The sequence below is a fragment of the Rhinolophus sinicus genome, chromosome 12 (genome assembly GCF_057876585.1).
Source record: "Rhinolophus sinicus isolate RSI-liver-muscle chromosome 12, RSI-T2T, whole genome shotgun sequence".
Taxonomy (NCBI): domain Eukaryota; kingdom Metazoa; phylum Chordata; class Mammalia; order Chiroptera; family Rhinolophidae; genus Rhinolophus; species Rhinolophus sinicus.
Window position 1 is genome coordinate 35,044,029 of NC_142512.1, and position 25,243 is coordinate 35,069,271.

Genomic DNA, 25,243 nt, shown 5'->3' on the forward strand with positions numbered 1-25,243 from the left:
TTCACCATAAATGTAGAAGGCATGTATCTTTGCCATGTTTTAGAGTATACATACCTTGTGAGTTTAAAACCTTCAAAGAAACGTGGTTTTTGGTCTTCTCACAAATGCTGACAGATTAGTATGTAACTTTTCCTTGTAGATATTACAAAGAAACAGGATGGACATTTTGATACACCACCACATTTATTTGCTAAGGTAAGAAGTTTTTATAAGAACCCTCATTTGTAAATTAATGTTTGAAAGAGGGTTGTGGGTTTTTTCCTAAAACTATGGAAATCACAATTACATGTGTTCACTTAAAAGAATTAAGACCTTGTAATTCTTAGGTGTCACACCATTGATTATAATTATTCTTAAGTTCTGTTTGCCTGAATTCTCTCTGTTCCCTAGTAGAAGTTTGAGCTATAATATTAGGTAGGTAGGAGAAGACATTTGGTATTTTCATCTGGTCAACTTTTCCAAATTGGTAACATTTTAATTATTAAAATGATAATATTTGTAATAGTAGATGTGCTTTCGTGTAATTCTTTAGGTAAAAGAAGTAGACCAGAGTGGGGAATGGTTCAAGGAAGGAATGAAATTGGAAGCTATAGACCCATTAAATCTTTCCACAATATGTGTCGCAACTATTAGAAAGGTAAGAGAATGGCTTTTAAAACATAGAAATGCAGTAATAGAAACGGGGTTTAAGGTAACAGGAGAAGGAGGCCTCTAACATACTCATTTTGACATAAAATGTGTGTGTCTGGATCTTTACTAGGGAGAAGGTCACTAGTAATTTCAAAATGAATTTGAATTCTCTCATCAGAAGTCCTCTGTTTATATAGCTTGTTGTTATCTTGAGTCTGCTACCTTTATTTGGGTCTCTGGGTGAAGACTTTTTAGGAGTTCATTATATAAGAATAGTATTTCTTCTGTTAAGTGTAAACTATTTCAAAATAAAATATTGTTAAATATTTTTAATGTACTGGAAAATGGGAGTGCAAGAGATGGTGTTTTGGAGCAAGGTACCAGTGGTGAAGTATGTCTCGCGGGGGAACAACAATCTGAGGTGCAAAGGAAGGAATGTGAGGACCCTCCACAGCCAGCCTTAGTTTCTGTCATAGAGGAGCATGGTTACCTGCAGCATAAGAGAGGGAAAGTTAGAGCTTGAAAAAGGTGTAAAGGATTTGGAAAAACTCCTCCTCTTATGTGATAAATCCAAAGGAAAGAAAGAAAGTTATTACTGAATAGGATTTAGATAGAGCCCAGCCAAGACTGGACAGTTACATTGTAAAAGAGCACTCAGCCCAGTTTCGTTTCGCAGCAGCAGACAGCCTTAGCCATTGATAAAGGCACTGTTTTCCTCGACATCTGAAATCACTTCTGTGTAACCCTGCTTTTGTTTATGGTGCACAGTAGAATTTACATAGATTTTCCGTTATAATTTCTATTATTTAACATAATTTAATGAAGGTGCATTTTGCACTTTTAAGAGCCCTTTATGTAATAGATTTTCCATTCTTGTAGTATGTCACTGAAAAGATCATTTTTGTAATAGTGGTACCTAATTTCAAGTATGTGGAATTCTCTTAAAAGGTGCTAGCTGACGGATTCCTGATGATTGGGATCGATGGCTCAGAAGCAGCAGATGGATCTGACTGGTTCTGTTATCATGCAACCTCCCCTTCTATTTTCCCTGTTGGTTTCTGTGAAATTAACATGATTGAACTTACTCCACCTAGAGGTACTTCGTCCTAATACAAACACTGGGTTGTCATTCTTGCTTGTTTTACATGGTATCTGTTTACAACATTTAACATAGCCCTAAATTTCTTGCTGTGTGAATATATAATATGTGTATATATTGCACACATAAGTATATGTATACATAACAAGAGCTGTGGGGTGCTCTAAAAATGTAAAGCACTGTATTCCAGCTAGCTTTAATACACTACATTAGTATAGAATGTTTTCCTGAGCTACTGTACATCTTACAATATGAACTAGTATTCTTAGGCACTGTTGAGGTGGTGATGTAGGCTCAAGAGGCTATTGCATGCATAAACTTTTTAAAAAATAGATACTTCAGATTTGGAGGAAAAGCAAGGTTCCACTTGTAGATTCCCATGTGACTTTTTAAAAAAAGATATACCCTTAAATAGCTCTCGGGTCTCAATCAGTAACTGTCCTAATTTCAGTATCTAAGCCTTGGGTTTTTCTCTTAAAAAGGAGGAAAGCCAAAACCAGAGGTCTGTAAAAATAGTATTTTCCCAGCCAGTTTTCTTTCTTGCAAAGAAAGAAAAATATCACTGGAAAGTGTTCAATGCTAGACTATTCTGAGCCTAGGATTGAAAAAAGCAAAAGTCTGTACTACTTATGGTGGACAGAACACAGGAGAGTCACTTTTGCATTAGCATAAGTAGTTACACCAGTGTCTGTCTAGAAAAGAAGGAAAACCCTTATAACATGGAGGAATTATTGGGCTCAGCAGTATTACAGCCTGAGTTAAAAATTTATCATATAACCTAAAATTGGAGATTTTAAGTGTGCTGAGTTACTTTTTTTCTGCATTTTAGTATTATGCTAATTTTAAGTGAACTGCTCCTAAAACCTTTTGTGTCTTTCAGGTTACACAAAACTTCCTTTTAAATGGTTTGACTACCTCAGGGAAACTGGCTCCATTGCAGCACCAGTAAAACTATTTAATAAGGTAAATTTAAATGATGGCATAAGTCTGTAGAATTTTTTTGATACCACACAAGTGTAAATCATTGTTGATCAAAATGTCTTTGCTTTATGTTAGGATTTCATAGTGGAGATTAATATAAATAAATATGGAGTACTAAAACAATGTAAACGTTACCTAGGACGTGAAACTTGTTTCCAAAGTTTGTTTCATTTTTTAATCTGAGTAAAATAGAAATGAATACATTGCCTAGCTAGTTCTTAAATGCTTCACCTTCACATATTTCAATAACTAAAGAATTACTGGGGATTTTTTTTGTTTAAATGATGTTAATTTGGTTATGTTATGGTTACATTGCTTCCCCTTTTTTCCTGTCTTAGTGATAGTAGAATTGTACATTTTTCTTCTCACCAGTGTTAATGTTTTGCCTCTCCATGTCAGGATGTTCCAAATCACGGATTTCGTGTAGGAATGAAATTAGAAGCAGTAGATCTCATGGAGCCCCGTTTAATATGTGTAGCCACAGTAACTCGAATTATTCATCGTCTCTTGAGGATACATTTTGATGGATGGGAAGAAGAGTATGATCAGTGGGTAGACTGTGAGTCTCCTGACCTCTATCCTGTAGGGTGGTGTCAATTAACTGGATATCAACTACAGCCTCCAGCATCACAGTGTAAGTTGGTATACAGAAAAGGTGTCCTTTTGTAAAAATCAGCAATTCTCCAGAGGACTATGTCACATAAATCATCTTGTGAGCTCACAGGACAAGAATATACCTATGTCTGATTGGTTGCCAGGTAAGACCTTAAGACTCAACAACAATATCACAGAATCAGACCATGTGTACCATGGCTGTGTGAATTCGATAGTCAGTTACATAATGACTATAGAAACATATCAGTAAGAGTACTCACCCAATTAGACTTATTTTAATGAGTTTAAAACTATAGGCTAAAAATGTTACTGGTATATAATAAGTGCTTATTGACTAAATAGAGGAATCTGTCATGGTTTTACTGGAACAAGTACCCTTATTTCCAAAGCATTACGTACTTTTATAAGCATAATGGTCTTGGTAAAGATAGTTCATCTAAGTTGTATCTATAGTTGTAAACAATTATCTGGTACCAATATTTTTTTTTTTTTTAACAGCATCGAGAGAAAGCCAATCAGGTTCATCGAAACAGAAGAAAAAGGCTAAGTCCCAGCAATACAAAGGACATAAGAAAAGTGGGTCACCATATGGTGTTTATATACATTTCCTAAATTGTTAACCACTTGAGGTCACAGTATTCTTGCACAGAAAACGATATCCCATGTGAGCTGATGAGTATGCGTTGTGTACTATGCTTAAAGGTGCAGTATGCCATAAAAGGCAAACATTTTCAATAATGAGAAACTTTTTAATTGACGGAATAAATGATTACCATAACATTTAAAACATATGGTAAAGAACAGCCTACAAATGATTTTTGAAATAGTACGTAAACCTACTGAAAACTCTCCTTTAAAACCTTTTTATTAAAAAATTTAAAAAGCAGATGCTTGATGCTTCCAGTAGACTTGGAGCCTAATAAACCCATCCTTCTTATAAACCAGAACTCTTTAGAATGATCCTTAAAAGAAATTCAAGTTGACTAAGTCAGGCTTAAGTACATTTTTCTAAATATGCTATCTATATTTTTCCTTATAATGAATGATTATGGTGTTAATAGCCAAAATAATATAAAATATATTGATAGCTCTACTTGATTCTTGTAAAATCTTGTTCCCCAGCATAGAAAGCCACAGATTCTCTTCATGAAGCTTGTCATGGACTATTTCAGTCTGAGATTATTTTCATGTAAAGATATGAAAATAAAAAGTACATTTGAAGATTAAAACTAAAACAGGTTTGTTTCCAGCTAACTTGCCAAATGTTCAAATAAGTGCTAATCTGTCTCGTTAACAACCAAGAGACTTACCTTTCTGATTATGGTTGTTTCTTTATAAATTTTTTTCAGTGGGGAACTTAAAGCCACTTCATTGGTACTTTAGTTTCCTCCCAGTGTGAAGCCCTGCTCAGCCTCACAGTAGTGATAACCTTCAGGCCTATCTGTTACCCTCTCTTTTCTATTATAGGCATAAGCGTCCCATAGGTCTAGACGTATTTTGCCCACTAGCCATTTGCCACATTTGTTATTCACCTAAAAGAACTTTAGACAGCATTGCCAGACTGGGCATATCAAAGTGATGTCCCATTTATCTTGAAACAATTAGGAAGAAATCACATGGGAACTTGCCTAGTAGACTAACCATAATAGATGTGATCCCTAAGCTTTCTGGATGGTTGACTAACAGAGGTGGTTTAAACCTGTCTTTTCCCTTTCTATTTATTGGACAAGACTTTGAGATTTCAGAAGTTTATTTCCAAGATATTGAATTAAAGTTTTTTATTATTTGGTGGCTTTGTAAGGTATACTCTTTAGAACTAATTTCTGAGCATAGTATACACAGTTCACATACCTCCTTCAGGGTGACTTTTGCAGGGTTTGTTTCTAGCTTATGGGCTTTAATGATTTTCAATTAATGGGTTATGGACATAGAAATAAATATGAAATTAATGAAGTTATAATATCAGTACCCCAGTTTTTAGTGACATTTAACATCATCAGATTTCTTGATTAGCTGGAAAAAGTGAATTTAGCTGTAAGTATAATGTGTTTTAACTATAATATTTTAATAGCTTTTAATATTATGGCATCATGTCTGATGCCTTTAAATTGTCCTTTGGACATAGAAAGAAAAAGAACTATGGACACACAATCCTCTATTAGTAAATCCTTGGGGCTAGATGTGTTTGGGATTTAGAATTTTCTGGATTTTAGAAAAATACAGTTTGTATAGCATGTATTATGCTACCCTTTGCATATTCTGGAGCATTTTCTGAAGCAAAATACACATAAATGTTTACATTAAATGGGCCAAATAAAGATTATAAATAGTATTACCAACTGAGGTCTGGCTTTGTTACCAAAGTTTTACCACAAAACCTTTGAATTTTGGAGTTGAGAATAAGGAATTGTAGTGCCATGTGAATGAAAAAAGAAGCAGTCTTCGTTGTAAGGGTACTGTTGCTCCTTTTATTTATTTATTTTTTTTTACTCAGGAAATCGTTTATTAGAAATTTTGCCCACAAAACTTTACTTACCCAAATATGGAAGAATTTGGGATCCAGAAACCTAGGTCATCCATTGCTCGCGTGCAGATTTATATCACTAACAGATAGGCCACAAAACCTATTATTTGTTTTAAGTTTGCCTACAGATTATTATATTCTGGTTCTATTGTTTCATCTTCTAGCTCTTCGGTCTTTTCTGTACCTAAAATCAGTATGTTCTTTGGTAGTGTTTATTTTTTACAGAAATAGACAAGTTAATGGGCTTCATTATTCTTAGCTTGTTTTGTAATGAGCTGTGTTCTTGCTATGAAGGGATAACTATTAACTAGTGCTTTGGAAAAATAAGTAATGTTCTGCCAAGAGGATGTGATCTGTTGTGCGCACGTGATCTGTCCAATCTGAGAAGCATTTTTTTCTCAAGGTTTAGTTATTCTAGAGCCGGCAAACCAGCCCTGATTTCTGTACCATCTTCAGGGGCTATTATAAGTAGTAGAGAGTTGGAGCTTCTCCTTGTGTTTTTACCTCTTAAGTGTAGTACATTAGAAAAAGTCTAAACGATTGCTACCTGTGATTCAGGTTTGGCAGTTGCGAGTTGAACGTGTACTCACTAGTAGCTTAGTTTCCAGATCATCTTACATAGGAATACTGTCTGGCTTTGATTTATCTTTTAGCCCTGATTTTGTAAAGCATAATTTCTGATTGCCCTTGACTGGGTCATTTGTATACTCTGGAAGAAAACAAAATTTGTAGTCACAAAGATTCGTAAGTATCCTTCACTTTCAGCCTGACTAATGCAATGTGCTTGGTTGTTCAATATTTGCAAAGTTTAGAGTATCTTTTTCTGTGAGTGAAAGCATTGTTTAAGTCTTTGAAAGCTTATGGTTGCTTATGAAATATAACCAGTGGGTGTTTCAAAAGAAATTAGATTGCTTTAGAACTTGCAGGCAACAAGCGTTACATTTTAGAAATGCTTTTCAGAATAAGAATTATAAGTGTTTTTGAAAATAGTGGATTGTAAGTAAGCCAAAAGTTAGGGGAGCACATTTCATATCAGTGAAATCCTGCCACCCAGATAAAAGTGTTTGATTTCTCCCTGAAGGCCAGTGTTTGGGCTTATATGGGCAGTGAAATGCTACCCTACAAGTAGGGTTTTAAAACCCTCTCTTCCATTGGATTTTCAAACCCCCTCAAGCTGAAATTTTCTTGAAGGAAATTAGCTAGCTGTTCTACACTGAATGCTCTCTATAGTTCATTTTGCTCTTTCGTTTTGAATTTATTTGCGAGTCAGGGAGCAGGATTACCAGACTCCCAGAGACTAGAAGTAAGCTCCTGCATCATCCTCCCCCGAAACATACACATACATACACTCCTTGTTTTCAGAAATACAAACCTTGCATAGTTGGTTCTCTTTTCAGAGTACCCTATGCAACACAACCTTTCCTAGTAATATAATGCACTTTTCTTGCCACGCATGTAAGTAAAAGCTTACTTTAGTTTGACTTGATATTTAGAGAGGAAGATGCCAATTGGGAAGAAGCCTGTCAGTTTGTCGAGCCTGCCCATGACAGGTGGGGTGCGGAGGAGCTTCTCTGGTGACGAAGAGTTGACTCCTCCTCCATATCGAACCCTTCCAGCACAGACAGCCCTGGAGGCCTTCCCACCTCCCAGCACTAGCCAAGAGTTCAGTCCCAGCCTCAAAACAGGTAATTAGTCACATCAGCACCTCAGGTACTACAGAGGGTAAAAGTCTGGGTAGGGGGGTGGGAGACAAAGCATGGTCTGGCATGACAGGTGCTGACTCATTAAATTTTCTTTTTCTTTCAACTGAAAAATTCATTTTCACTAGTCCTTCGTTGGTAGTCATTTCACTAAGATGAATCATCAGGGAAGGATTTTTATTTTGTTCTAAACCATTTCTGAGCTTCAAATTAGGGTAAAGCTATAATTTCAGTTTATGGAATTGTGAGACAACTTGGACTGTTTCTTGGTTTCATTAAAATGGTTGCACATTTGCATTGCAGAATTCTGTGTGACTTGACCTGGTGGAGAACTACACTACTAGGGATCGATCTGATTAGTCAGATCCAAAGATGAGGCTTTGTTCATAGCATTCCATAGTGTCTCATTCATTAGAAAGGAGACATGTTTTGTGTTCCGGTGTAATTTTGGTTCTGGTAGACATTTACCAGATGTAGACATAGGGTAAATTTTGGTTCTGGTAGACATATTCCTTAGTTGAATAACATGGACTTGGAAATACAATACCTGTATAATTTTGGTTTTGAACTTGAGTGAAATTTATTTCCATAATTTCATGTTTATGTATGTACAGTGGTTAATTGAGTGAACTAATTTAATTTGAATTTAATTGGTTAGGCCAAGCGGGTAGATTGTAAGGAAGACTACAAAAGGTTTTGCCCCTTGTAATTGCTAAGAACAAATATGTTATCATACAATATCATAAAGACTTCACTTGCATGTGGTGAACTTTAGACATGAGTACAGATCAGATAGCTTAAAAACCAAAGTTGTATCTGCCTTGGCGTATATTTTCCATATCCTAACTATTGCTTTTAAACCAAATTGTTTTATCTAATCATTCTTTAAAATGCCTTCTATACATTGAAAACCCAGGTGGGACTTAATACCTAGCTCTGTTTTTTTCTCATTCCTCTGTTTGCTAATTTTTTTGTTTGTTGGGTAATATTTTTGTGCCTCAAGTTTTCAGTCTTTTTTTTTTCTATTTTAAGATGTGTTCTTTAGCTTTTGCCTCCCTATATCAGTGTATTAGATCATTTTGATCATTCCCAGTCTGTTTCTCTAGAGGAAATTACTATACCTCTTTTGTGTATGGAAAAAAATAGATTAGGACTGCAAATCCTAAGCTTATCTGCTCTTTAACGGAAAAACTTTCAAAGTCTATTTAAAGAGCATTTTAGTTTTTTTGTTTGTCTCTTTAACTTTTTTCTTTTTGTACTTGTTATTTATGAAATAGTCTACTTTAACCTTTTAATTGCTTTAAGCAATTGCTTTAAGCAATTAACTGTAGATATTGTGAGCTCTGAATATATTTGAATTTTTATTGGAGTTTAGATGTGCTTTCTTGAAGCATTAGACTGATTTTGAAGAAGTGTGTCACGTTTTGTCAGAGGTTACTGAGTCATGTAAAATGGAACTTAACTTCTAGGATTGGCAAAACCAAGAGCTTAGAGTAAGATGCATGGGATGGAAACCTCAAGGCCTCTGAAGATTTCCTTTTTCCACCAGTGTCTGTAGTGTCTTCTGAGCTGGGGGCACATCTGTGGGACTGGTGTAATTTTACTGTGGTGAAACTGTGTTGGGACTGTGTTGTTATCTTAACTATCTGAAAGCTACAGTTTGATTAGCTATTGAGAGTGTTTATTATTTATACACTTCTTGCTAAGAAAATGATTTCCGTTAGTTTATCTTCTGAAATGTTAGTGATTAGAGTCAGTAAAGTGACTTCCTTTTTAAAACGGAGCTAAGAAAATGCATTTGTGTAGCCAGTGAAATGTAGCCACAGGATCTATTTTATTTCATCCATCCTTCATTGAGAATAAGGCCTGGAAAGGAGGAATGATTAGTGTGAAGATACCAGACAGGCTTTATTTTAGGTTCCATGAAAACAATAAAACTTTGCATTAAAACATTTCACATCTGAGTGAATGTTTCACCTTTATCTTGAGTTGCTTTTTTCTTTAGCACATCGTTTCCATGTTTTGACATGGGTAGAAGCATAATCCAGAAATGTGTTAATAGTAAATGCAAATAGTTTCAGGATGTGCTTTAGAATCTCAGCTTACCTTTTTTACGTTAAAAAAAAACAACAACAACATCCGTTTGAATGAAACATGTTTGGTCTTGAAGCACGATAATTCTTTTCTCATTCATTTAGCCATCTGATCATCATATAATAAAATATTGTTTTAATCAACCTTTTATTGTGGGTACTGCACCTTTAATGAAACTTGGGGATTTTTTTCTTTTCATGTGTTTATTTTCATGGTATTATTCAAATATCCTTAACAATGCATGTTTTTTAGATTTGAAGGGTAACTATTATACACTTGATGTTCTTCATAAAAGCATTTTTATTATATTAAGTTCTTTTTTAAAGAAAGGAAGAACTGCACGGTCTTGTTTGCTTTACCTTTCAACAGTCTGATGGGTGTTTGTTTTGCTATTATAGGCATACTGTATTTGCTTTTCAGTCTTGGAGCTGTTAAATTTTTTAACATCATTACCAAAACAATTAACAAAGAAACAAAATGAATTGGCATCTCTGATAAGATTATTTTTTAATAAATAAGATGCCAAAGACCATTATTTTTTAAACTAATCTTTTAACTAAAATCAAGACATGAAGTATTTATCTGTGACTGCACTATTTGACTCTTAACAGTGTAGCTATTTTCATATTGTTCCACATGGTGACATTGCCGAGTTGCAGCTTTATGAAAACTTAGGTGGTGGGAACATTTTCAGTCTGTTGAGATCTTGCTTCCAGGCATGGCCTCTGTTTGGCTCAAATAAACTCTAGTAAACTCTTACATAAAACAAAAAAAGAAAAGAAAAGTTAGTTGGCTACTACTCATCTAAATACATTTTTTTCTTTTTAATACAAGCAGTTCCAATTTACATTCCATATACCAGGTGTGATCAAAATATATGGTGAATATTTAAATATAATTTTATTTCAGAAAAAGACAGTGCATTGCCATTAATCTGCCTCAAAATATTCCCCCTTGCTTCAAACACACCCCATCATTCTTGCCACTTTCTGAAGCGGTTCTGGAAGCCCTCTTTCTTAAGTGTCGTTCTTTATTCTCCATCATGACAATGCTCTGTGTCACACATCGTTGCTGGTATGGCAATTTCTGTCACATAAAAACATTACGGTGTGTCCTCATCCACCTTGTTCACCGGATCTGGCACCATGTGACTTCTGGCTCTTCCCCAAGTCAAAATGACCATGAAAGGAAAACGTTTTGAATCACTTCAGGACATCAAGGCAGCCATACAGCGCAACTAAAGACACTCATGAAAGAGGACTTCCAGAACTGCTTCAGAAAGTGGCAAGAATGATGGGATAAGTATGTTTGATGCGGGAGTGGGATGAGGGTGGTAGTATTTTCAGGGGTATTAATGGCAATGTGCCCTTTACTGTAATTTTTTTGTATTTTTAGCTCACACCTCCTATATGTATCCCCTCACTCTTGTAATGAGAAGATCCATAATGAAAGAAACAAAATTTTTACCTTTTATTTGGAGCCAATGTATCCAAGAAGCAAACTGGTTACTTCAGTGAGTCACACTTAACAGCCAGTCCATTCCCATTTTGGGGCACAGGCTGGGGCGGGGGAGCACAGTTTGTGACCCCTGATTTAGCAGATCTGTGCTGAAGCAATTGGAGAAAGTTGGCATTGCTCACCAGGGGATTAGACTCTAGTGAGTATGTTAACATACTAACATCTCCTGTTCTTTATATTATCTGAAACTTTACCAACTCGATTTTGGTTAAACAATAACTTTTTAAGAAAACTTAAACACATCTCTGAGACCTTGGTTGTTTTTAAGACTAGTTTTAACACCTAGCTGAGCTCATTTTCATTAAAACAGTAGAGAAGTAATTTTTTGGAAGGGGGGTTTCTATAGGAAGGTAAGCCTCAGGGAAAGGATTTAGGGCAGTCTGAAGTGACTAGATAATTTTGTTGAGGAATAGTAGTTTAAGAGGGGTTTATAAAAAGAGTTAGGAAAAAATCTCAGAATTAAGCAACCTAAAATTTCTGCCTAAGACCAGTGCTAGGCCCAGCAAAGGAAAAGTTCTTTGTCTTCATCCTTGACCAGGTACAAGGAAGAGCCTTCCTGTCACTGGGAATTCTGACTAGCATGACTTGAGTGGCTACCCAGAAACCTAAACCCCACTGAAAATACTGGAAACGGAAAAATAGTTGTCCGTAGAAATAAAGACCAATTAGAACATAACCTATTGGTAAATTGAGGCCTATCGTTGATTTGTTTTCATTAAAAAGCAAGTCGTCAGATAAGAACTCGGCTTAACTACTATTAAGTGATCCCATTGGTAATGTTAACCATTTTGTATCAGTGATTTTCACATTGCTGATGTCAGTAAATTTTTATTTTACCTCAAATGATTACTCATGTTTTTCATGATTTTAATTTTAATATTATTTATTTATAGATTTATTGATTGTATATTATAGATTATTTATGTGAATTATATGATTTATTCATGTGAATTATATAATTCATATTCTATTTATATTATAGATATTTCTATTTATAATATTTGATACCAGATTTATATATTTTCTTCTGAAGGGAGTCTTTTTAATAAAGGTAATCCTTGGAGATAAGATTGTATTAAAGTCATATTTATTGTATTACTAAATATTATAGTTAAGAGCCATACATTGTTTGTATAGACAATGACACAAAAGTGAATATTTAGTCATAACAAAAATTCTAATTCTAGTCAAATTAGTGATCTAATACCTTGAATATTTTGTTGAAGTTGTCTATTGTTCAGTGTCCAATATGCAGTATTGTTCTGTTTTGGAACTTTCCTTAATTCAAAATATACTTTGGAAATTAAAATTACTTAAATGCTGTACTTCAGGGGGTTAATTTTAAGAGTTACTGAAGAAATGAAAAAGTCTTATTAATTGTAAAGCTGGAGGAACATGAGATTAAAAATTAAAAGCAATCTGACTGTTCCAGAAAGGTTCAGTAACATCCCGTACATTTCTCTCTTTCATGCAGTGACTGCATTGCAGCTGAAGGAGGAGTTGATAGATGGAGAGGATTATAATTTCCTCCAAGGAGCATCTGATCAGGAAAGCAATGGCTCTGCCAACTTCTACATTAAACAAGAGCCCTGAGGTGGCTCAGAAACTGAGGGTGGGCGGGGACGACTTTTACACAGGACTGATTTCTAATCAATCCAGCTGTACAGCGGGGCTATTGTACTGGGACATTTTGCTAAACATAGAAAATTTCAGTTCCAGATTTTTCAGGTGGGTGGGGAAACTATTTTAGTCGTGGGGGGAAATTTTTCAATTTATAAAGATGGACAATTTTTGTGTTGTATTTGAAGCTTTTGAAAGAATTTTGTAATATTTTCCACGTTTGAATTTATGTGCATTGTTAACAAGAACTGAAATTCTAACTTTTTTGGTAAGATTAAAGTTTAGGTAGCAGGATTGAAGGAAATGATTTAAGGAGGATATAGTTGTAAACGCAAGTGAACTGTCATTACAAATGAACCTTTTTGGTACCTGTTGGGAGATTTGGGGGATTTTAGAAGTTAGGCCAGTCACATATCCAGCTTCCTTTGCTGCAGAAATATGCAACTGAAACCCCCTCGAGGAGGAGGGTTCGTCACCACATAGATCATGGAAGGGTAATTAATTCTGCTTGTTGGCATTTTGTTACAGCCCATTTTAAATGTACAGAAAGAAATGTTTTTCATTCTGTGAAAATTTATTTGGAGTTCTATATGAAACTGGAAGAACTCTGGATACTTTTATATGTTCTCCTTTAATTGAAAAATGATTTAAAATATCCTAACACTAAAGTGTTAAACTGGAATGGTTGACAGATATACAGGATGTCAGTCTACATGTTAAGGGGTTGGGGAAAATGCAGTATTGTCCTAAGTTTATTTCATTTTCCTTACTAAAAAATTACCCCATGAAAGGGATTCTGCTCAGTTTTCTGCCACCTCCCTCCATCTGTTAGATAATACTTGGTATAACCACACCCCAAAACAGATGTTCTGTATTACCAGAAGAATCAAAATCACAGTTGTTTAAAGCCAAAATAAGTTTAGATTTCAAAATCATTCCAGCTCTGCTTGTAACTATCCTGGATTTGTTAGAAAACTAATTTGGAAGATAATTTAATTTTCTTAAAATTCCATATATATAGTAAGATTTGTCTTTATTTGTATTCAGAATTAGTTATAACAATATTAACTGATTTGGACCATTTTGAACATTCCCTGTTTTAAAATTCACATGGCTTCCTTTCAAAAAAGGATCTAAAGGTAAATTGGTGAAAGGTTTGCTCTCTGCATTTTCTAACTTTCCGAGTTGTGACTGAATGAGAGCTCTAGCATTTACCAGTGAGGTTCATAAACTAAACTCTCAGGAATTATTGCATCTGTTCTAGAAGTGCTTCTGGGTCTTAGCCTGGCCTCTTCAGAGTGGTAATACTGACCATCTCCTCTGGAATATAGGTAGGGCTAATTAGAAATTAATCAAAATGATTAAACTCTGCAGTCCTTCAGCCTATGGAATGCTTTAAAAATGTTAATGGAAAGCCCCAGGAGACCATTTTAGGTAAGATTTTTGTTTGGATTTTAAAATGCATAGAACGTTAAAAACCAGCAATTTATTTTCTAAAATACTGCTCTACTTTTGGGAATAATAGCATTGGTAATACGCACAGGTTTACCTCATTCTATGCAAGAGGGGTTAATAACATAAGGTTTTATAGTTGCTACTGGAAGTAAAATTTGTTACTTTATAGTGTAAGAATGTATGGAATCGCATGTCAACATTTCTTAATACTAACTCTTTAGGGGCATAAATGCAGATCATATCAACGCCAAGTTGATTCTCATGTGTCAAATATATGTGAATTCAGCTGTTAAATTACTGGATATTTATCTTAAACCTTACTGAGAGGGACCTACTGTAAATGTGACATCCTCACACTTCCCAAATCTTTAACTTTTAAGGATCTTCCCATAAACGTAAAGCCTAAAAGACTTCCAAAGCAAGAGTTACAACAATCTTTATTCTCAGGCTTAGTGAATTAAACCCAGGACTCTGATTCCATGACACGGGCACAAGAAGCCAGTTTTATGGCATGCTCTCCCAGTACGTTGGGCTTAGGGGCTCTATGGGGAACTGAATAAGTCGGAGGCATTTGATTTGGAGCCTGGTAATTAATTCTGTGAAATGCTCACTTGTAGCCAGGTTTTATAAGCTTCCAATTCTAGAGCAAAACCAGGCTCTGGGTGTTTTCGAATCTCCAATCTATTCATGAAGTGTTTGTCTTGGTCCCATGACCAACCATTAAGGGTTGGTAAGGACTTCTGCAGTCTAAACACAATCTGAAGCCCTCTTCATTGTTCAGACTCTAACTCCTACTGCCAATGAACAGAAAATAAGTTAGTGCAGAGGAGATTTATGTATTAGCCATAACTCCAATTGTACAACTCAATAGCCCCGTTATCTTTTACGGTTCAAAATGTACTGCTGACCTTGGGTTTGTTTTTGTTTTTCCTGTTAGGATTATTTGGGGATTTTGGTAGTTTAAACTCTTTAACCTTTTCCTTGCTGTGTATGAGGAAAGCTAAAGCTGTTATCAACTTCTTACTCTACGGATACTAACACGGGTTTTCAGTGTTTGTTTGTTTTTATTATTATTAATTTTGCGTGATGTGAATACCCTTTCCCATCAATATTTGTATTATGGTGCTATATATTTGGTAATGATCCTTTACTATTGGGAAGGGATTTTAAAAATACTGTGATTAAACTGGGTTTCTTCCTTTGATTTTCATATTTTAAATAAAGCCACAGTCATTTATACAAAAGAAAAGCATCTGTCCCTGGGCAAATCTTTTGAGGACAGAGGTCAAAGTAAACTGCATAAGGTTTTTACATCATTTCTGTATGTATTTGATATATAGACCAATATCTGTACAAATTTAATCTTTTATTTTCTTGGTAAACTTGTGATTGTTGAGAAAGTATTTGAAACTTTCTCAGGAAGTGTATATAATGCGTGAAAAATTCCTTCGGAGAAATTTACGTTTCTTTCATTTTTACCAAATTGCAAATTTTCAGCATGGATGTGAAAAGCATTAAAATTATAACTTTGTGTACAAGATGAAAATAATTCACTAAATTTGCCCTTTTTTACACAAAATAAAACGTTAAAGTTAAGTTCTTTTTGAGCAATTCTTTAATATGCTTTGGTCTTTGAGGAGTTTCCTTATTTATTCAAAGTATCAGGTAACTTCTATAAGCAAATCACAAGCCCCTGTGAAAGTCGGACCAGTTTCTTCCTCACAGAAATCTGTAATGTAAAAATGTAAAGCAAGCCTATAAGAATTTACTACTAGCTGTAAGAGAATATGGGGGGCGGAGGGCATGTATGGACAAGGTTGCATTTGAGCCGGGGTTTCATGGACAGAGGGAAAAGGCAAAAACCACAGTGCGAGCAGAGGTGAACATGAACCCCTTATGGGGTGTTGAAATCACATTAGCTAGAACGAACATGGTGTTTGAGGATTGGCTTGCTTGCTAGGGTACTTTGGGGGGTTTTTTTTGCTCCAGTAACCCCAGCAGCAGAGTTCACAGGATGTAAATAAATTGTCCCACCAGTTGGTGCTGTTGACATTAAAAGGGATGCAAAGATGCCTTCTTTCAATGACTGACTCTGGAAAATTATTAAACTTTTACTGCAAAACCAGTTTTTAGAGAATTTTATGGATGTAAAATAGTAATAAGGTGTATTAGGTCTCTTCAGGGCTTAATTTTATCACACTTGAGGAAAATACAGTGCATTCCAAGGAAAACAAAAATGGAACCCAGTTTCGGCTTTTTCCTACCTTAATAGCTTGAACAGTTGCCCTATTAGGCTGGAATTCCCAGGTTAGCTCTCACTATTCCATGAGTGTTGAGATATATATATATATACATATTATAAAATACTCTTTAAACCATTACATGCCTCTTAGGAAACTAGTTTCCCAGTGTGCTTCATGCCCAGAATATTAAGAGTAACAGGGCTGGCCCGGTGGCTCAGGCAGTTAGAGCTCCATGCTCCTAACTCCGAAGGCTGCCAGTTCGATTCCCACATGGGCCAGTGGGCTCTCAACCACAAGGTTGCCAGTTCAATTCCTCGAGTCCCGCAAGGGATGGTGGGCTCTGCCCCCTGCAACTAAGATTGAACACGGCACCTTGAGCTGAGCTGCCGCTGAGCTCCCAAATGGCTCAGTTGGTTGGAGCGCATCCTCTCAGCCACAAGGTTGCCGGTTCAACTCCCACAAGGAATGGTGGGCAGCGCCCCCTGCAACTAGTAACTGGCAACTGGACCTGGAGCTGAGCTGCGCCCTCCACAACTAAGACTGAAAGAACAACAACTTGAAGCTGAACAGAACCATCCACAACTAAGATTGAAAGGACAACAACTTGACTTGGAGAAAAGTCCTGAAAGTACACACTGTTCCCAATAAAGTCCTGTTCCCCTTCCCCAATAAAATCTTAAAAAAAAAAAAAAAGTAAGAAGTTCTTTTTAAAAAAAAAAAAAAAAAAAGAGTAACAAGTGTTTCTCCCAAACAAGTTGTTTATCCAGCTTCCTGAGATAGGGAGAACAGTTAAACTGTTTCTTTTTATAGACTCTTACTACCCAGGTGAGGGTAACCCTTGTTGGCCTATTAAGAATTCCAAGCCTCACAAGCAGGCCAAACTAGGGCTTGCCTGCTGACAACAAACAGGTAATAATGTAAAAAGCAATGCACTTTTTAAGTAACGCGTGTACTGTATTCAGACAAGTTTTAGTGAAAGCATGAAAGGTTCTGCACTGAGTTGCCCACTTCACACACCCAGCTGGTATATTAGGTCCAAAAACCCAACCTTCCTCCAGAGGCAGTACTTGAAGTCTCACCAGTCTTACCCTTTCTCATTCACTTCTGCCAAGTTAGGGCCTAACATCCAAATCCTCTCAGCTCTCACCACTCTGTTTGACTTCACTTAACCTTCCAAACGCAGGACTTGGGCATGTCACTTGGACAACTGTATGAATAGTGAAGCACAGTGGACAAGAGCATGGAGTCTGATGCCTTCACTTGTTAGTCATGTAGGTGGCTGTTTCCTCAATTGCAAAATGGGGATACTAGTACCGACCTCCCAAGAGTTGTGAAGATTAAATTCATGTATGTGAAGTTCTTAGAGCAGCCTGGCCAGAGTAAGCCCTCACTTAACTGCTGCTGTTAATCCCAGTCCCTTAGCCAGTGCACATAAGGATAATGGGGGAGCACACATAAACATGCCGATCCCCGGGCCTGCCCCCCAGGATCGGGAATTTTTATCAAGACTTAACTGTGGTGAAAGTGTGTACCATATATAAGCATGAGATTAAACTTAAAAATAATTTAGAAAATGTTGAACTGTCAATTGACTTGAAACTGGAATCCTCACATTTATACCAAGCTCACAATGTATGTCACTGTCTTGTAGCAGCATGCACTAAAAATGTAATACTAAGTCTCATATGGAAGTGGCACATCGCTTTCCCCAGTTTCCTAACAGAAACAGCTATTCATAAATCCACATAGTTCTATACTCTCCAGCTTCTAAGCCAGACTCCAGGTGATATGTGCTATTTGGCATCATTTTACAATTGTGCCAATTCAGCAAAATTAATCTTAAAAGCAGAGAATGTAAATTTCGTAAACACTCACTGCTTCAGGCCCAGAAAACAGGCATAATAAATGTCCCAGGGAAGAGAGGAAGAAGGCGGTAGGGTTGCGTCGAGTATTTGTGAGCCTGCTGTGGGCCAGGCACTAAAGTAACTGCTTCATACACATTCCATGGAATCCTGCACTGCAGTGCTATTGCCCTCGTTTTACAGAAGACTTCAGGCTTCCACTTCCTCATACATAACTTGCTCAATTTGTAGCCAACAAAAATGTCCATCTGGATGACTCGACCAGTCTGTTTCTACCAAGTTTCAACAAATTCTTTGTGCAAAAATACACCTTCCTACAGCTAAAGAGGTTGAGACATTGATCATGTTCACGATTTCCTTACTAGTTTCCTTAGATACACAACCAGTGCCATATGTGGCCCTCTTCAGCCTCAATCCTTTCCCACCTAGCGTCTCGGTACACCCAGATGCCGAGAAGGATCAGATCCTTCTTCCATAATAATAAGCAGGATTAGTTCTGAAGAACACTACTCTAGCCAGGAACCAAGTCACTTCTTCCAGCTTCGTATCAAGAAAGCACAGCAGGCTGCACCCAGTTTCCAAAGGCTTTATTGGTAAATATGCTTTAGAAAAGAAAGATCGATCCTACTGCTGCCAGTCAGTGGAATGAACAGCTGTATCCAGGGACACATCCAGGCGGTGCTGAAGGAGACATGCTCTGTGTCCACCTCTTATTCATAGATCCAGTCAAAAGCACAAGACTTGTAGTCAACTAATTCTTCGGGCTTAAACCATAGGCTGATTTCTCTCTCAGCACTTTTTACTGAATCACTACCGTGAATGATGTTCCTGAGAAAGAGAAAAATTGCTAGTTACCACATTTCAAAGTGCAAAAGTCTGTTTAACGTATAAGGCAAAGTATAGCCTCTGCAGACCTTTTCAGCCAAATTGCCACTTGAAGCAGGAGATTACCCCCAAAGTAGTTCCTCTTTTCCTATAAAAGTACTTAATCAAAAACATCCCGGGGGGGGGGGGGGGGCGGCCCGGTGGCTCAGGCAGTTAGAGCTCCATGCTCCTAACTCTGAAGGCTGCCAGTTCGATTCCCACATGGGCCAATGGGCTCTCAACCACAAGGTTGCCAGTTCGATTTCTGGAATCCCGCAAGGGATGGTGGGCTTGGCCCCCTGCAACTAAGATTGAACACAGCACCTTGAGCTAAGCTGCCGCTGAGCTCCCAGATGGCTCAGTTGGTTGGAGCACGTCCTCTCAACCACAAGGTTGCTGGTTCAACTCCTGCAAGGGATGGTGGACAGCGCCCCCTGCAACTAGCAAGGGTAACTGGACCTGGAGCTGAGCTGCGCCCTCCACAACTAAGATTGAAAGGACAACAACTTGACTTGGAAAAAGGGCCTGAAAGTACACACTGTTCCCCAATAAAGTCCTGCTCCCCTTCCCCAATAAAATCTTAAAAAAAAAAAAAAAAAAATCCCTGGGTTCAACTTTATTATGCTTCCAAGTCCCCCACCCTCTTTCAAAACAGTACATATATCCCAAGAATGCTGTGCCACAAAACATTCCTTCTCAAATTCTGAAAAATACAGGAATAGCCACACCAACCCAGACCAAAACCAAAACTAGATGTGATACATTCATTATCAAGAGCATTTTCTTACAACACTAATTTGCAAAGCCCAACCTAGACATTCATGCTTACTGACAATCCCTTTACTCCATTTGATTCTCATCGCTAGTTTTTGTACAGATTTTGTATAGGTGAGGGTACCAAAATAAGGTTAAGTGACAGACTCATGGACATAGCGCCACAAAAGGCACAAAGCTAGAACCCTTCTTTTCCCCATACTCCACGCTTCCACTGTGTCACACATGACCTACCACATGCAGCTCCTTTGTGCAAATGTCTTAGTTAAAATTTGAAGTAGTCTAGGGAAGTAGCTACTTAAGACTGAATGCTTTCATTGGTAATTACCACCTAACTTAAAAGTTCAAATTTTTCTAAAATTGGGATATGCCAAAAATGTTTGTTTTATACCCCATTTAAATGGCTTTGAGGAGGGGTGGCCGGATGGCTCAGTTGGTTAGAGCGTGAGCTCTCAACAATGAGGTTGCCGGTTCAATTCCCACATGGGACAGTGGGCTGCGCCCCGGGCAACTAAAGATTTGCAAACAGCGACTGGACTTGGAGCTGAGCTGCACCGTCCACAACTAGATTGAAGAACAACTACTTGCAGCTGATGGGCCCTAGAGAAACACACTGTCCCCCAATATTCCCCAATAAAATTTGAATGAATGAAATGAATGAATGAATGGCTTTGAGGAAAAGTCATAAGTGTCAATCAGGACTTACCTGCCAACTTGAATGCAAAAGTCCCCACGAATGGTGCCCGGCTTGGAATCGGCTGGATTGGTCTCCCCAAGCATCATTCTCCCTGTCTTCACCACATTCAGCCCCTCCCACACCTTGACAGTAGGGAAAAGGGATTGCATCAGATCTGCCTTTCAGGACCATTGGGAACAAACATTTACCCCTATCTAAAAGCACACCTCAATCAGACCAATCGGTGACATGAGTCTCTGCTAACCCTAGTAGATAGTAGATATGTAAAATACTCCCTACTCCTCCCCGAGCATATTGCTAGCACAGAGAGAGAAAGTCTACCCAACTTGGAGACTTCCCAGTCTAGCTGAAGAGAAACAACACTGAAGAATCCTTATGCAGCCACAGACACAGAAGAAATAGTGATGAATTTCAAGGAAAGTGATCGAACCGGAAAAGGATCACTGAGAAGGGTAAACCAGAAGACTCTTAGCATAAGAGATAGCAAAGATGAACATGAAAGGGGGAAAGTTTATTCCAGGGAAAAACAAAGAAAAGGTCATCCTCGCAGAACAGGAAGTACATCTTTCTCAACAATTTCAGTGCCACCCAACTGTACTCTCACTTGCTTCTCTTTTCACTCCCAATTGGACATTAATGCCACAGGAAGAAAAAGACTGCTTTGTTTCTAGCATAGGATTACAGAGAACTTTTTCTAAGTTCTGATTCCCCTTCCTTTTCCGTCCCAAGCTCCTAGCTGCTCTGCTAACTTAAAAAACTCCAGCAGTCTCCATTAGTAAAACAAGGAATTTGAGGAATTTGGAGTCGCATGGGGAAGATGTCTAAAAAGGGGACAAGCAGGCATTGAGCAAGCCCAGTTACATGGGAGCCCTCACTGCCCTTGGTTCCCCGTCCCCTCCTCCTCCACAAGCCCTTACCATGGCCACGACAGGCCCTGAGTTCATGTACTTCACCAGCCCCGGGTAGAATGGCCGGTCTTTGAGATCAATGTAGTGCTGCTTCAGGAGTTCCTCGGAGGCCTGGCAGTGAAGGGAAGGTATCAATTAGGAAGCACACTGGCAAGACTCAAATATGGCTCCACTCCTTCTCAGACCCTCCCATTAACATGGTAGATTCTCTAAAGTTCAATTTAGTATTTTAGCTCACATTCATAAGGTGTATATATATATATATAAAACAAAAAATCCAAACCATGAAACTGACCCTATTTTAGCAGAAATACTGTTCTGATCATGAAGACTCCCTCCTGTCAATGATGTTATGGATGTTATGATATGTATGTTATAATCCTTAAAATAGGTGGCTTGAGGATCTAGATTTAGGGAGGTGAGTGCTGGCTGCAAATGAAAGAAATATGCCACATGGAGGTCATATCCGACTCCTCTGACCCTTCACGATGGCCGTTTAAACTTTCTCCGCCTCACTGATGAGCTTGGTTAAAATTTCAGTACTTAGATACTTATCCCTGAATGTCCACATCTGTGTGCCCAAATTTAATGCGGAAACACAACTACTGCCCTAGGGCAAAGGGAGCCTGCACAGGAAGGGACGCCCCACCTAAAACCTCAATCATCTCGGCGTTGCGAGCTAAAGCACAACAGGATTCCAAGCCTCCGTTTGGGGCAGAGGTCGACCTACGTGGGCCAGGGGAGGGCGCTGGGCGCAGGCTTTCTTCCCTCCCGGCAGCGCAGCCCACGGACGGAAACCGGCCCGGAGCAGGAGTCACGTTACCTCCGGTCAACCTTCCCAAGGGCGTCTGTGTTCCAGGGCCTCGGGAAAGGGCCAGCGGGCGGCAGGGCAGAGGGTAGAGGGCAGAGGGCAAAGGGATTCCCGCGTGGACGAAATTAGCAAGCAAACGGGGACTCCGACCAGAAAAGAGACGCTGACAAGCCGCTGCCGGGACGGAAAAACCCCTGCGACCGAGCTACTGAGGGGGAAGGGGAGGAGGGCGCGTACCCGAAGAAACTTCATGGCCACGAGGCGGAACCCCTTCTGCTCGAAGCGCTTGATGATGTCGCCCACCAGGCCGCGCTGCACGCCGTCCGGCTTGATGGCGATGAAGGTGCGCTCCGTGTTGGCCATGGTCCTGAGGGTGAGCGGTAAGGTTAGGGCCCGGCGGCCGGGCCGGGCTTCGAGCCCGGGAGCCCACGTGAGCGCGCGCCCGCCCGGGCCGCCCCGCCTGCCCCTCCGCGGGCGCACCAGCCCCAGCCGCCGCGCGACACGTGGCTTCCCGGACGCCTCCGCCCTGCCCGGGTCTGCAGCTCCTCTGAAGACCTGAGGGGACTTGGCAGGAGTCCCCAGGGGCGCAGAGTCTGGGGGTCCCGCTCGGACTCGGCGCAGAGGCCTGCGAGAACGAGGGGGGCCTGCGGGAACGAGGGGGGCCTGCGGGAACGAGGGGCGCCTGCAGACTGGGACCCGCCCGACGCGAAAGGAGAGGGTGAGGGGGGTTCGGCAGTGGGAATGGGAAAGCGCCCCCGTCGCCTTACCGAGATGCTGGCGGGCGGGCAGTGGCTGTGTTGCGGGACCGGAGCGGAGACCTGCAGCGACCACCGGGAACCGGGAGTCGCCTGCGAAGGAGGGGCGAGCGGCGGCCACACCCCCAGGTCCGCGCCGCCCAACCCGCGAGGCCGAACGCAGCCGGACGCCTCTGTCCACGCCCCAGGTTTGCTGGGGCCGCAAGTGAGGGCTCCTGGGGCAGGAAGTGATTTCTTCTCCACCTGTATGTCCCACAAGTAAAACTAGGCACATCCAACTCCTGTCTTCCTGTCTCCCACAAACACATACACACGCACGAAAACCTGCTCCTGGTCTTGAGGTTTTGTTTCCGGTCAATACCATCTGCTTCCACCATCCACCCAGAATTGAGCTTTCTTTCCTCCCCTTCCTACCTGTGAAACCTATCTCACCCCCACACCAAACAGGCCATACTTCGTGTGAAACAGAAATGCATCTACCCTTCAGCTGCCCCCAAAAAGGTAGCACACGATGTGGAGGAATCCTTTCGCAATGTGTACATATATCAAAACATCATGTACATTTTAAATATGTTTAAATGTTGTCAATTACACCTCAATAAAGCTGAAAAAACATAACGGTAGCCCCACCTCACCTCTCATCCTCTGCCTCCTCCCGAGCAGTCCCTCCCATCTGTTGCCTCTACCAAGGCCAGATGAACACGGAGAAAAAACGAGAGAAAACCTGCTGAAGTTTGTGGTAAAATCAATAGTTGTCCCCCAGTAGCTAGTCTCTTTCTCCCTTCTCACAGAACTCCTGAGTTTTATCGAGGCACAACGTTACCCAGATAAAGATAATATTTTCCACTTTCTCTTGCAACTAGATACAGCCAATGACTAAGTTCTGGCCACAGATGTGAGGGCAAGTGAAGGTGGTAAATACAGGGTTGTACCCTTAAAAGGAAGGAGTAAGCTTCCACTTCCCTTCCCAACTTGCAGAAATGGGCACAGAGATGGTGAACCATCTGAATCCCTGGACAACCTCCAGGGTCAGAGCCTTAACCACCATCACCAGCCCTCCTTACCCACCTGCTTGGCCTTTTTATTTTTTTCAGGTTTATTCACGTATAATTGAAAAAAACGTATATGTATATTTAAGGTATACAACTTGATGTTTTGATATATATTGTGAAATGATCACCACAACCAAGGTAATTAAGATACCCATCACTTCACAGCTACCATTTTCTTTCCTTTGGGGGTGGGGGAAGGTCAGAACACTTACAATCTACCCTCTTAGAAAACGTCAGGTAAACAATCTAGTGCTGTTAACTATAGTCAGTGCTCTACACTAGAACTCCAGCTTGGATTTTTAAGTAAAAGATAAGCAAATTTCCATCTTGTCTCTGTTAAAGCAACCAAATCAACATCCTAACAAATCAAAGCTACTTAGATTTCTCCTTCTTTTGAGGCAATCCCAGGGACCCAGGCCCACTATCCACATAGCTTTTCTGTTTCTAGTTACAACTTCTCCCATTCCCCCCCCCATCCACAGAGCCCCTGAGACCTTCTCAAGGATAGAAGGGGTACCTTTTACTTCCAGGGAATCCTCTGTGCCAAGGACAGTCTTGGCAACTACGAGGGTTCAGAACGAGTTATCACAAGATGTGCGTGCCTCTGTGGTATGTGGATTGTTCTGAGATAGAGGCAACTTTAGTGGCAGGCTCGAGAGAAACTTATGCCCCTCCCTTGACTATCTAGAACTTCAGTTAGGGGCCCTGTCCGTAAGAAGAGATTGTCAGGGCCGGCCCGGTGGCTCAGGCGGTTAGAGCTCCATGCTCCTAACTCCGAAGGCTGCAGGTTTGATTCCCACATGGGCCAGTGGGCTCTCAACCACAAGGTTGCCAGTTCAATTCCTTGAGTCCCGCAAGGGATGGTGGGCTCCGCCCCCTGCAACTAAGATTGAACACGGCACCTTGAGCTGAGCTCCCGGATGGCTCAGTTGATGGGGGTGCATCCTCTCAACCACAAGGTTGCCGGTTCGACTCCCGCAAGGGATGGTGGGCTGTGCCCCCTGCAACTAGAAAACGGCAACTGGACCTGGAGCTGAGCTG

General features: G+C 39.7%; 2 protein-coding genes across 19 annotated transcripts in view; one reads left to right on the forward strand and one right to left on the reverse strand.

The window, feature by feature from the left end:
* The window catches only part of MBTD1 (mbt domain containing 1), a 57,031-nt gene extending 41,199 nt beyond the window's left edge, over nucleotides 1-15,832 (forward strand). For 13 of the 18 annotated variants that reach the window (XM_074320545.2, XM_074320543.2, XM_074320547.2 and 10 more), the window contains 8 exons: nucleotides 140-195; nucleotides 533-637; nucleotides 1,579-1,726; nucleotides 2,610-2,692; nucleotides 3,110-3,344; nucleotides 3,824-3,901; nucleotides 7,343-7,534; nucleotides 12,636-15,832. In XM_074320545.2, coding sequence (XP_074176646.1) covers nucleotides 140-195; nucleotides 533-637; nucleotides 1,579-1,726; nucleotides 2,610-2,692; nucleotides 3,110-3,344; nucleotides 3,824-3,901; nucleotides 7,343-7,534; nucleotides 12,636-12,754 — 1,016 coding nt within the window. In that variant the 3' untranslated portion in view covers nucleotides 12,755-15,832. Of the gene's footprint in view, nucleotides 1-139; nucleotides 196-532; nucleotides 638-1,578; nucleotides 1,727-2,609; nucleotides 2,693-3,109; nucleotides 3,469-3,823; nucleotides 3,902-7,342; nucleotides 7,535-12,635 lie in introns of those variants that run through there. The other 5 variants (XM_019731003.3, XM_019731004.3, XM_074320551.2 and 2 more) reach the window with 2 other exon arrangements.
* A 3,080-nt stretch (nucleotides 15,833-18,912) lies between these two features.
* On the reverse strand, nucleotides 18,913-23,319 carry LOC109447036 (nucleoside diphosphate kinase B). Its single transcript, XM_019731002.3, has 5 exons — nucleotides 23,163-23,319; nucleotides 22,633-22,762; nucleotides 21,594-21,695; nucleotides 20,686-20,798; nucleotides 18,913-19,169 (listed from the first exon to the last, which is right to left on the reverse strand). The coding sequence occupies exons 2-5, from the start codon at nucleotides 22,756-22,758 to the stop codon at nucleotides 19,052-19,054; spliced, it is 459 nt and encodes a 152-aa protein (XP_019586561.1). The 5' UTR covers nucleotides 22,759-22,762; nucleotides 23,163-23,319; the 3' UTR covers nucleotides 18,913-19,051.
* Between the last annotated feature and the right edge of the window lie 1,924 nt (nucleotides 23,320-25,243).